General features: G+C 39.7%; 1 protein-coding gene across 3 annotated transcripts in view; it reads left to right on the top strand.

Moving 5' to 3' along the window:
- Positions 1–11,040, top strand: part of eml2 (EMAP like 2) — a 31,911-nt gene extending 20,871 nt beyond the window's left edge. For all 3 annotated transcript variants that reach the window (XM_026191450.2, XM_026191451.2, XM_026191452.2), the window contains 18 exons: positions 329–357; positions 1,706–1,835; positions 2,334–2,483; positions 3,414–3,483; positions 3,665–3,775; positions 4,311–4,406; positions 4,571–4,705; positions 4,836–4,935; positions 5,666–5,820; positions 6,032–6,157; positions 6,253–6,384; positions 6,485–6,552; positions 6,709–6,797; positions 6,911–7,008; positions 7,267–7,354; positions 7,516–7,611; positions 7,882–8,012; positions 9,438–11,040. In XM_026191450.2, coding sequence (XP_026047235.1) covers positions 329–357; positions 1,706–1,835; positions 2,334–2,483; positions 3,414–3,483; positions 3,665–3,775; positions 4,311–4,406; positions 4,571–4,705; positions 4,836–4,935; positions 5,666–5,820; positions 6,032–6,157; positions 6,253–6,384; positions 6,485–6,552; positions 6,709–6,797; positions 6,911–7,008; positions 7,267–7,354; positions 7,516–7,611; positions 7,882–8,012; positions 9,438–9,563 — 1,930 coding nt within the window. In that variant the 3' untranslated portion in view covers positions 9,564–11,040. The remainder of the gene's footprint in view (positions 1–328; positions 358–1,705; positions 1,836–2,333; positions 2,484–3,413; positions 3,484–3,664; positions 3,776–4,310; positions 4,407–4,570; positions 4,706–4,835; positions 4,936–5,665; positions 5,821–6,031; positions 6,158–6,252; positions 6,385–6,484; positions 6,553–6,708; positions 6,798–6,910; positions 7,009–7,266; positions 7,355–7,515; positions 7,612–7,881; positions 8,013–9,437) is intronic.
- Positions 11,041–13,219: the final 2,179 nt, after the last annotated feature.

Here is a 13,219-nt window from a genome sequence, read left to right as displayed (position 1 = left end):
TAGGTCTTATAGTATTTAGTGTGAATGTAATATTCAAACAGGATTTCTAAATAAATGGGTCTAAATCCTGTCTTCAGACTACATCATCTGATCCTCTGAAGGCGAAAAGTTGTGCACATCTTTGGACATGTGTGGTACACTCTGTGTGTGTCTGCCCTCTATTTTCAATTAACTGTGGGTAAGAGATGTAGCATGAGTAAATAATTTATAAAGACATAATATACCCACCTCTCAGCACTTTCGGAAAATGATTGTAACCTTCATGCTGTTTATCGTGTAATGTGCAAAATAATATTAATTGAACACCATTTTTCTTTTTGTGTTCCAGCAAATCCAAAGAATGCACTTTCAATGCAGGTAAAATAAAATTTTAATCCCACCATTGCTTTGCTTTTGTGTGTGTGTGTGTGTGTGTGTGTGTGTGTGTGTGTGTGTGTGTGTGTGTGTGTGTGTGTGTGTGTGTGTGTGTGTGAGAGATAATTGCGTTAGCTGTTATGTCTCAGCCTCCAATTACTGTCACACTTTAATTTGCTGTAAAGGGGATGAGCAGCCTCTCATGTGTGAAAGTCAATTAGGCTTCAGGAGTCCTCGAAGAACTCTTGAAGGATTCTTCTGACTGTCATTTCAAAGAAATGCATTTTCTCATTAGAGATAGTGATGTCCCATTTTAATTATTTTAGAGGATGTTGGAAATGCAGAGGATCTCCCATTAAGATGAGTACGAGACTACTGGAGATTTTGAATACGTTGTAAAACAAAAGATCTGTAATTGCTGGAAAGTGTTTAAGCATGTGAAGCTGTTTGTCTGTTTATACATTTTCCCATTAATATATATTTAACAAGCAAAAATGTGACATCTTTTTAAGCACTGGTAAATTGTGAGGTGGTGTGCTGTTTTGCTATTTTACGTCGTTGTTTTTTTTCTGTTGGACATTTATGCAAATTAGGTCAAATTAATTAAACTTATGCCTCATTGCATGCAAGACTTTATATGAAAAGATAATCGTCTACATGCAAGGAAGCAGCTATGAAAGTTTTATGCTGCGTTACTGTATCCTTGTTACATTTTATACCAGCAAATTGCTTTTTATTCAATTAAAAAAAAAAAAAAGGTATAAACTTTATATTACATGGATTTAAAGTCTTTTAGAAAAACTTCAGCAACACTTGCATACAACAAATTTTCCAGTTTTAGTCCTGTCTGTATTCTGAAAGGATTTTTTGTGAGAGGCTGTTAACAATATTTCCTCATTTCCATTTTGAAGTCTTAATGTGCCACCAAAGAGACATGATAATTATGAAGCTGGCTTTATTCAGTGTTTAATTTTCTCTTCTGAAGCATGCAAAGTAGCACAAATTTAGAGAGAGATGGCCTCGTATGCATATTTAATCACAAAGTGTCTGAAAATTTATACCAAGCACCAAAGAAGGAAAAATTATTCTGATGTCAGGTGTTGAGTTGGGAGGTTTCTAGACTTCCTGCTGCGTCCGCTGTCTTCAAATTGGCATTACTGGGGTGAAACTTGAAGTATTTCAGTCAATTATGTTCTTACTGACACAAAATCATTTTGGTTATAAAGTTAGTAAAAAATGCTGTCAAAGCTAGAGAGGGTGATGGTACAGAGGTCAAAACTAGTGTTACTTTGTCCTTCTCTCTTTCTTTAACTGGTGATCTTGCTTTTCCTCCCTCCCTCTTTAACTGCAGAGGACAGCTACGTGAGGATGTTCCTCCGCGGCCGTCCCGTCACCATGCACGTCCCAGACCAGCAGAAGGGGACTTACAGCCTTGACCAGAAGGTGGCGCTGCCTGACCATAAGCTCAAACTGCAGTGGGTGTATCCTTGATCCAGACAGAGAGAAATTAAGAAGTACACGAACAGTTTACTTAAAGATTCGGATGGTTTAGATATTTAAAATATCTGATTAATAGACTCAGGCTAGCGTTACTTTATTTTTAGGTTTATTTAGATTTATTCTGCTGTGATTCATACAACATGCAACTGTCTGTGGCTCACCAATCAACCTGTTAGACCATATAAACGTAATGGACGTGACCTCCGGTGTGGGAGTACATTTTTCTAATATAACTAATAACTAATGATCATATCTTCTGTTTTCACAGCTGTTCTGACACATATTTGTCTGTAAGATAAATAATAGGGGTGAAAGCACAAACTGTATCTCTGAAAACCAAGAAATTACAAAAAATAAGATTTGGTGTTTCTAAGTTATCTTAGTAAGAAGCATCAACAAAATATATAAAATAAAATTGCTGAATATTCTGGTAATCCTGTCCAGCATCAGCCATCTTCCTTAATCTAACCGTGGTCCAGTTATGGCTACCGTGGTCGTGACTGCCGCTCCAACCTGTACCTGCTTCCCACGGGAGAGATTGTCTACTTCAATGCTTCAGTGGTGGTGCTGTACAACACAGAGGAGCAGCAGCAGAGACACTACCTGGGCCACAACGATGACGTCAAATGGTGAGAAAACAGCAGGCTGATGAGAGCAGCCATTAAAGTGTTTTAATCTTTACAGAGACTGTGCATTTTCCTGCATCATCTCTGCTTTCCTCATTTACTCTAAGTCTTGTAAACAGATCCCGTTTGATCAAAAGCTGTGTTTAACTAACACACCGTGATATAGATGGTTTTGTTTAAACAGACTCACTTGATGTTATGTCTTTTCATACAGAAGAACTAACATAACAATCATCATTCAAATGAATAAAAACTAGAGGAAACCTCTTTAAACAGTAAAAATGAAGCTAAAATGAGCAAATCTCCTCCCAAAAGAAATTAAAATGAAAAGAAAATGTAAAAAAGCAAAACTCTATTCGACCCCACACGTGAGACAAAGAGAGAAACGAGCTGCTCAGAAGTTGTTTTTGTTTTTGCGTAACACGTCATCGACAGCTTCTGTGTTTACCATCAGTGAAATTTGTGCTGTACGTAATGAGCACCAGTTGACATCCTGTGCCTGGAGACACTGGGATGTAAACATTAAGGCCCCCTGGGGCATGCTGGGAAAGCTACTCCGCTCTGCAGGGAAACAATCGTGCTCTCCTCTCCCACGCCGTCACGTGGAATCCGCCTCTTCACGTTGTCATTTTTTTTGTGTTTTAGAAATGCAAACTATGATTCACATTGAAATAAATATTGTATATTTGTTTTTATTGACTTGGAAAATGTGAGTCAATCGGTTTGTTTATATGGCTGTTGTTTATACGTGTCAAGTGTCTATAACGTGCTTCTGAAAAATACTCGAGATTTCCTGTAAAAGTCAGAGACCAGAGAAAACGGCGTGTGTCACGATAAACATTTTTAAAGGCATCGTGTGAAAGAAGCAGAATGAATGAGAATTAATAATCACAAAGCCACAAATATAATTAATATTTTCTCATATCTTCTTAGCCTGAGTGTGCATCCTGACATGGTTACCATAGCAACAGGACAAGTGGCTGGAAACTCTAAAGATGGAAAGGTACTGCGAGCATCTCCAATCCTGCCGTAGCGTTGTCTCCTAATCACTAAATATGAAACTGAAAGAGCTTTAAAACTTCAAATAAAGTTTTGTTTTGTTTTTTGTGGAAACCAGAAGAAGGTTTGATATGAATCAAACAACTTTACTATGTCTCCTCTTTTTTTTGTGTGTGTTTGTTCAGCTGCTGGCTCCCCATGTTCGCGTCTGGGATTCTGTGAGCCTCAACACGCTCCATGTGCTTGGAACGGGAGTGTTCGATAGAGCGGTCACCTGTGTGGCTTTCTCAAAGTCGGTAAGGAGCGTCTCACCCTTTTACACTAGAGGTGTCAACATCATTCTAGTTCAGGGAATTACACCAATGAATAATGACCTCTAAAGAAAAAGGGGATGCATTTGGAGGTGTTTTATTTTAGTGTAAAGACATATATTCCCCTAAAACTTCACATTTAATCAGCCAACTATTTATGTGTCTCAGTTTTTCTACATCCATCATCTACGTCAGTCGGTGTCATAAATCACAGGCTTAACAACGTTACTTGAGTGTGTTTTGGCAGGCGATGGTTAATGTCTTTGTCAGTAAGAAGCCCGTTAAACTGATGAGTCATAGTTCTGGCTCAGATATAATCAATGCTTTAGTCAGCCAGACTCATGATGTGATCTATATATAACACTGCAAGTGTAATGCTTCCTGCAAAATATAATACAATCCCAATAACTATGCACTTATCCAAATACCCAGTTTTTACACAAGTCATTCAGGCCCCTTTCTATGTTTTCATGCTTTATTAAGATTTAATCAGTTATTTATTCATTCATTCATTCACCAGAATGGCGGCACCTTCCTTTGCGCTGTGGATGATGCCAACGATCACATCTTGTCAGTCTGGAACTGGCAGAAGGAGAAGCAGCTGGCTGAAGTCAAGGTATGGCCACCTGAGTCTGATCTCATTCATACAGCTGTATCATTATTGATCTCCTGGTTTTAAATTTTTTTGATAACATGCATGGATGAACGATTTTAATGGTATGCTTTCATGAACGTAGCAAATAGAATGAAACAATAGCTTCCTGGCTTCTGTCCCTGCAGTGCTCCAATGACTCTGTGCTGGCCGCTGTGTTTCATCCCATGGACACCAACCTGATTGTTACCTGTGGAAAATCTCACATCAACTTCTGGACCATGGAGGGGAACACTCTCACCAAGAGACAGGGCCTGTTTGAGGTATCGCAACTATACACAAGTTGTTTGTTCTTAAAACCCTGCTGTATATTTAGTTTTATTTCTTAAGGTGCAGTCTATGACAGCAGTCTTTTCTGTAGTCCTTGAAATCCTTATTTGTCTGGCTTTGTAGAAACACGAGAAACCAAAGTATGTGTTGTGTGTGGCATTCGCTGAGAATGGAGACGCCATCACAGGAGACTCCAGTGGGAACCTCTACATCTGGGCCAAAGGTACGATCAAAGTGAAAGTTCTGATCCAGCTTTTCTTTTTTTTTTCTTTTCTTTTTTGACAAAATTTAGAGATTCAATCGCCAATCACAGAAATCCTGGCTGCTTGAATTAACGAAGGTTTGAACACGTTTATATTCATATATGATTGTTTCAATAAAACAGGAATAACAGAACATAAAATTAAGCATTTGTGGATACAGCTAACAAAAAAGAAAAAAAACAAAGGGAAACACAAAAACTGGTTACATTGAATACAAAACAGAACTTCTCACGTTAGAACATAGGTTAAAAAAATTAACAAAACTCCAGAACTCTGAAGGGTCGATTGGTACTAACAAAACCTTTCCTTGCAAACGACACTAAGTTAGCAGCAACACAACTGAGCTTCACATTCCCATTAACACAGTAAAGTTGTAGGTCATCGGCCCTCGATGGAATAAGCAAATCTGTTAGTCAACAGGAACATCCTTAAATTGAAAGTTAGAGAAGTTTGTCAGAAAAAGACCCCAGATTTTACCAAATGTGCCCTTTTAATTCTGGGTGGATCTTTTCAAGACTGAGACACGACATAAGATCAGCAAGCCACTGATAATGGGGGGTGGGGCATCTGACATAGATACGGCAGTCTGGATTTTAAATGAAATCATTCATTTATCATTACTGTGAAGCACAAATGTAAAGAGGCAGGATATCTGCTGCTCACTCTCTGATTCCCTGTGTCGTCTGACAGGTGGTACCCGCATCAGCCAGGTGGTGTCAGCGGCGCACGAAGGCGGCATTTTCTCAGTGTGTGTTCTCAAGGACGGCACCATGGTGTCTGGAGGGGGGAAAGACCGCAAGGTGGTGCTGTGGGACCACGATTACAGAAAAAAGGCAACGATGGAGGTGAGCGAATTCTCCTCTGAGGGGAAATCGGAGGTCGTGAAACTTCTGTGGAACCCACTTAAATATTATTTTAAACTTTTCTCAGTTTAGTGATTAAACTGTCAGTGGGTGTCTCTTGTGTTGCAAGTAAAGAACTCCAAAAAAAAGTTTTATTACTTAATGTTTTGAATATTGTGCTTTCTTTGACTCTGTGCTGCATGTGTGTGTCCAGGTGGGAGAGTCCTTCGGTCCTGTTCGTGCTCTGGCTGAAGGTAAACCCGGAGAACTCTTTGTTGGAACCACCAAGAATGCAATCATCAGAGCTGCCTTCCCTGATACATTAACACCTATTGTGCAGGTACATGCTGATAACATTCACAGGCTGACTACTAACAAATATTTTAACTTTATGCATGCTGCATTTTAAATAAGAAATGATATGATGTGCTACAGGGTCACACCGATGAGCTGTGGGGTCTGGACATCCATCCCACCATGGAGCAGTTTGTTACCTGCTCACAGGACAAACAAGTTCACCTCTGGGATGCCCACTCCCACCAGCCCCTGTGGAGCAAGACCATCGAGGTGAGGAAGATTTTTGTGAATGAAGACAGCGTTAGGGACTGAGCTTCCCGTTCAATCACAAGTACTAAATAACAAGTATGCCGTCTTCTCTGTGCTTTAGGATCCAGGGAGGTCTGCAGGCTTCCATCCCAGCGGGGCTGTTCTGGCTGTGGGGACCATGACTGGAAAGTGAGCCTTACAGCTGAAACAAGTTAAAATTCAGAAACTGAGCATTGACAAAACATTCACTAACACTGATCTCCTTTAATGCTGGAGATATTAAAGCCTTCCTATTTGGATCCTTGTCATGTGCATTTTCCCAAATCTCTGCCTTGTGTGTTGCAGGTGGTTGGTGCTGGACACTGACACTCGGGATCTTGTTTCTATGCACACAGATGGCAATGAGATCATTTCCAATGTCAAGTACTCTCCGGGTAAAACATCATCTGCTCACCTCGCTGACACAGATCCATAAAATGTTAAAGTTCAGACAAAATTTCATATTTCAGTTCATTGATTTTCTGCTAACTTCACTTTGTGTCTGCAGACGGTAACTTCCTGGCTGTCGCTTCCCATGATAACTTTGTTTACATCTATGCTGTAACTGAAAACGGCCGAAAGTACAGCCGTGTGGGGAAATGCACTGTAAGTAGATGCTCACATGGAGCGCCAGTTGTAAATGTCTGTTTGTAAATGAATTCCCATTCTTACAGTGATCTCTTTTCATAAAATCAGATCGCTAGTGTCTGAAGGCTTAAGTAGTTTATGGAGGTTGAAAAGTGAATTGATATATTGCTGTTCTTTGGATGAGAATTTCACTCAAAATTAACATCAATAACATTAAAAGAGAGTTTTAACAAAAAATGTTCAATCGTCACTCTGCATGATCTGCCTCTTCCCCAGGGACACTCCAGCTTTGTTACCCATGTGGACTGGTCGAAAAACAGCCAGTACCTTGTCACCAACTCAGGAGACTATGAGATCCTCTTCTGTAAGTCATACTTCATGTCTGTTCATGTGCACTTTTAGCTCCACCCTCTGATTTTACTGTCAATATAGGAATCTGGTAAAATATGAAACTCATATCACTGACTTCTCAAAGTTATGTTCATATGTCAAGGAATCTTTTGGGGGGGTTTCTTCGGCTTTTAGGGGAGGCATCCAGTGGTAAACATGTGACCAACATGGACACAGTGCGCAACCTGGAGTGGGCCACCTACACCTGCACTCTGAGCTTCAACACGTTTGGTAGGTTGATAAAACTTTTTAAATTCATCTATTTTATCACACTAGTATTTTGCAATGTTTGCCTGAAGCAAGCGTAGCTCTCACACAGTCGTTTCTTCTTGCGAATTTGTTTTGATGGAGAAGAGCACGGTGTTTTTATGTGGCCGCAGCTAAAAAAACACGAAGTGACTGAAGATGCTGTTCCACTGTCTTCGTCGCCCTCGTGCTAACTCTGCCGCTGGCGCTTTCTTTTTGTTTTTTTTGTTTTTTTGGTCTTTTTGTGTCTTGCAGGAATCTGGCCAGATGGAGCAGATGGCACAGACATCAATGCTGCGTGCAGGTCACATGATGGATCCCTGCTGGCCTCTGCTGATGACTTTGGCAAAGTGCACTTGTTCTCCTTCCCCTGCTCTCAACCAAGGGTCAGTCATGTTAACTCACAGTGACAAACACAAAGCACATCAGAGCCGGGGTCTGCGTGTTTGTATGCTCGTGTTGAAATTTGTTCCACTTCGCAGACACGCTGACTTTCAACACTGCCAGAACTACGTAGCTATGGTGTTTGTCTCTCAACTGCATTGTGATTAAGTTTTAATGAACACTGGGGAAACCCAATGAAAGCTCAGCAGAAATAACAGAATACCTTATCATTATCAGGCCTGTAATGTGCACAATGTCTGCCAGGTGTTTATATTGTGCTCACAAACCGTTGCAGGCTGTTAGACACCTTTTTTACAAGTTTTCAGTTAAAGCCTTCTAAACTGGGGCTGTAAACTAAATTGTCCATTAAGACAAACTGGCTGCCATTAGAGCAGAAAATCACAAGCTGTAAAAAGTTACAACATATTTTAAACAGATTTGGAATGAAAATGAGTGTTTAGTGGCTTAAACCAGACAGTTGTGTTTCATGAACAGCTGGTACGAATGTAAAACCCCCCACATTATACATTTGTTTTTCATTGCAAATAACCTTCATGATTATTGAAACTTAGAAGGTTCATGAGGTGATTTATGTGACCAAGAAGGTTAACGTTGTTTAAAGAAGATAATTTTCTTCTCCAGTAGTTTATATTTGGTATTATTGGTATTGGACCGCTGTTCCTGTAGCTTCCATGCAAATAAATCTAAAGCTGCAATAAGAGCCCCCGTCAAGAGGAGAGCATGGATTCGTAGATTAAATAAGTCAGGCTCCTATTGAATCAATGGAGTTGAGGTCGAGATGGGTTGCAAAGTGGCTTGCAGGGGCAGCAGCAGCTCTAGCAAGACTACAGCAGCTGAAATAACTTCCCATATGAGATTGTTCAACTTTATCTGAGTAAGATGTCACTGGCTATGATGCACACAAATTTACACATGCATAAACAAGAAAAAGAAAAGGGTTACTATTAACAATGGAGAACTTAAACTCTGTTATTGCTCTTGGACTCTACTAGAGAATCTTTGCTTGAGTCACAGTTCAAAATAAAACTTTTGTATCTTGTACTTGGTTAAGCACCTCAGTTCATCCTGAGTCTGGAAGGATCAGTTTTAGCTCCTCCTTCCTTAGGTCAACTCTCTTATGATTGGCTGCCCCTGACAAAAGGGAAGGTTTGAACTGCAGGTGATTGGGGATTATTATGACTATATTATCATTTGCTCTCCATGACATCTTACAAAGCACAGATGAAACCGAGCATTTAGTGCAGTAATGTATCCACCAGGTTAACAGTGCATATAGTTTATACATCCTTCAAATAAAGAAAACCGTGAAACTTTCATTTAAAATTCCCAAAAGAGCATGTTGTTCACTTTTAATTAATTACTCCTTAACTTTTTTTTTTTTTGTCCTGCTTTGCTTTGTTATCCAGGCTCCAAGTCAAGAATACGGTGGCCATAGCAGTCACGTGACCAACGTTGCCTTCCTGCACGATGACAGTCACCTGATCTCCACTGGTGGGAAGGACACCAGCATCCTGCAGTGGGTGGTTGCCTAGGCAAAATTATACACCTGCATCTCTGACTTCCACTGGAATCCTGTCTGACCCTCGTCACATCTTCTTCACCTCATCTTTATCCTCGGGCTACCACGGGGCAGCAGCTCCTCTGTGCCTACTGGAATTTAAAAAAGTAAAGAAAAGAAAAAATGCACCACCGTAACTTGAGAAACCCAGAGATGTGACACCAAATGAGTATCACTGGAATAGTTTAAAGTGTACTGCTGTTTCTTATAGACTGTAGAGAAATTACTTGTTGTAATGGAGGAAATTACTAACTTTTACCATTACAAAAAATAAATAAATAAATCAACTACTGCAAATCCACCTCATCTGACAACACAATAAATCTGCAATTTTTCCATTAATACTAACTGGGCCTGAACTCTTTCAACCCTTTAAAGGGAAGTACATCTGTTCTAAATTACAAGCCTGTCAGCAAGGTTAAGATCATGTATACTGCAGTTTGTTAACCATTTTAAATGCATGCAACACAATGAGGGTGAAAGATACATTAAGATTTTAGGGTTTAACATGATGGTATTTTTCAGACGTTGGTTTCCATAAAGTGTACATTTCTTGAAACTTGTTTGGGGTGTATAAACTAACACAATACAAAAATAAAGGAGGCGTGACACGTTGAACTGAGGTACTTAGATAAATTTTTTCATATCAAATTTAAACCAAATTTTATTTAGTGCTGTAAAATATCCATGATTTGTAATAACAGAATTAAAACATGAACCTTTTAGGAGTGCAAGATTTTTTTTTTTTTTCTCCCCCAGGAGTGTGGAGTAGATCCCTGTGAACATGCAGTGATCTTTCCTACACCTGGAAAATCACAGATAAAATTTCAAACTTGTGCAAAGATTAAGTACAGCAACACATGAAGGTGTGATACTCTAAAACCATAAAGAGTGATAAATATTGGCCTGCATTTGAGCAAATTAATATTGCATTAAATGGGTGAAATCTTCCTTTTAAAATGCTTATAATAACCCCTCTGCCTTCTTCTCTTCACTGTTACATCACTCAGCATTTCCATACTCTTAAGGTGCAGATTGTAAGTATAGTACAGATTGCTGTAGGAGATTGTAAACGGTACAAAGTGTCTGTTTTGTCCCGAGCCTTTTGATTTCTCCTTCTACTGCTGGGCTGTTGTGTTTCTGATTGTACTACTACTGTAAATGTGCTGAGATGGCACTAGATGGCGCTACAGCGCAAGAGAATGAGCATGACTTGGGCTCCCCTCCTGTAGATGTTGTCTAAAAGGTCTTTAGAGTAAATATATATTATGCAGTATATCCGAGTGGCTGTGTTATTTTAATATTTAACTGTAACAACGATGGATGTTAGAATTATTATACTCGTGGCACTTTTAGTGATTGACAGCGAGGTAATGTAGGCTGCTGTGCCATGGAAGCTTGGGCTGTGCTTTGCCTTCTTGTTTTGTTAATAAAGTTTTTACCCAAATGCACATGATGCTTTTTTCCCCCCCCTTTATTTCATCAGCCAAAAAGCCGAACATGATGCATTGATGTCAGTGATGTAAATGAATAAAAACTAACACAATATTCCCAAAAGTATTCACTGATCTGCCTTTGAATGCATATGAACTTGAGTGACATCCCATCTTGAATCCACAGGGTTTAATATAGCAGCTTCAACTCTTCTGTGAATCTCCAGAAGTGCATTTTATTCCTACAGAAGCACTTCTGTGAAGACTGCTATTGATGCGGACACATCAAACATGTCTCCGCTCCAGTGGTGGTGTGCTTTACACCACTGCATCCTACGCTTTGCATTGCACTTGGTGATGTAAGGCTTGGATGCAGAGCCGTTCCGTGAAGCTCTCTACCCACTGTACTTGAGCTAATTTGAAGGCCACATGAAGTTTAGAAGTCTATAGCGATTAACTCTCCAGAAAGTTGCAGACCTCCGTGATTTTACATTGCCTACTACAGCTGAGTCGCTGGAATTCTCAATCACTTTGTTAAAATACCGCTAACAGTGGAATATTCAGCAGTGAGGAAAGTTCACGACTGGACTTGTTGCACAGGTGGCATCCTGTCACGGTATCACGCTGAATTAAATGAGCTCCCGAGAGGGACCCATTCGTTTACAAATGTTGCAGAGGCAGTCTGCATGCCTAGTTACGGTACTTGATTTTATACATGTGTGGCCATGGAAGCGACTGGAACAACCATTTACTTGTGCTCCTTCTTCCTGATGCTGCTCTCTGCTAAGATTGCCACATCTGTCACAACTGTGGTCTTCTGTTCCTTTTCAGCCACCACTATGTGTGGTTGGTTGGCCAACAGATGCTTGTCTGTCTGGAATGAAGGTCCTTGTTGTTCTCAACCACCTTTGGGGGCGTCTTCCATCGGGACTAGGGTACTTAGTAGTCCATATGTGGCACAGATGTTCATGTGCACTATCCCAGTCACTTGGTTGTGCCTCTGTGTCAATTAGTGTTCACATAAACAAGCAACTAAATGCAACACATTACTCACCAAGCTCATGATATCAGATTTACATACATTTTCATATGATTAATAACAGATGGAAAATATTTGACATGAATACTGGGATAGTTGAGAGGAAATCAGCAATCAGTGGTATCAGTGGTAATCAGTGATGGTTATTTGCAACAACACTTCCAACATTGTTATGATGTACAGCAGCAATTCTGCAGTTTTTTACTTTAAAAAGCATGAAATGGAAACCCAAAGAAGATGATTCCAGTGTTTATCCAAAGAACAGCAGAATGCAATAAGCATAGTGACACTGCACTGGTGTTGTCATGACGGTCAAGTTTACCTATATCCAATGTTCCCTTCGTAAGAAGAAACAGGGCACGGTTTATCAAACAGGCCCCAACTGCTGCTGGCACAAATGTACTGTCCTCTTATGAAAAGTGCAGACTCCTTCCTCCATTTCCATTTCCATGTGGCCTAATGCAATCTTCTCTCACAAGGATTCTAAAAAAAATAGTTTAATCTCATTAGAAAACCCAGTCAGCATAGAGAACTCATGGTACTCTTTTCTGTGCTGGTAGGTTCCTAATCTTTATTTTTTTGTGGGTATGCATTTTCATTTTACTATTTTTACGTGTTTAAGGGTTTGTTTGTTTGTTTTGTGTATTTGCATTTGATTGTTTTTAGTTTTTCTCTTGTCTTAGATGTTATTAACTTGAGCCCCACTTTTCCCTACCAACTGTTGCCCAGTAGGTGAGAATGCAACCGGTCTTGAGAGATTTATATTTTTATCAAGTCTTGTTTAAATTCCTTCGTTTATTGGATATGTGGGACATATAAATATATAAATAGGGTCATAAAACTTCAGAGTTAAGATAGTGAGTTTAATTGCACCAGCGAAAGAATTAAATTTGGGCAGTTAGATAAAATCAACAGAAATTACAGTAGTTTGTATACAGTCCTTTGATATACAACGTTTTTGCAGAAGTCTATACTCTGTACTGAAAAAAATAAATAAAAATATGCCCATAGAGGGAAAGTAGCAGCCAGGTACTACTAATGAAATGCACAAGATTCACTGATGATCAGCAAGTGTCACTACCTCTGTGTGTTAACACAATGCCATGATCCCAACAATTTCACCCCAAGGTCAGACTGTGCAATTCTCAGAGAATATTG

This window comes from Astatotilapia calliptera, chromosome 14 (genome assembly GCF_964374335.1).
Source record: "Astatotilapia calliptera chromosome 14, fAstCal68.1, whole genome shotgun sequence".
Classification (NCBI taxonomy): Eukaryota; Metazoa; Chordata; class Actinopteri; order Cichliformes; family Cichlidae; genus Astatotilapia; species Astatotilapia calliptera.
This window is presented reverse-complemented; position numbering and strand designations above follow the sequence as displayed.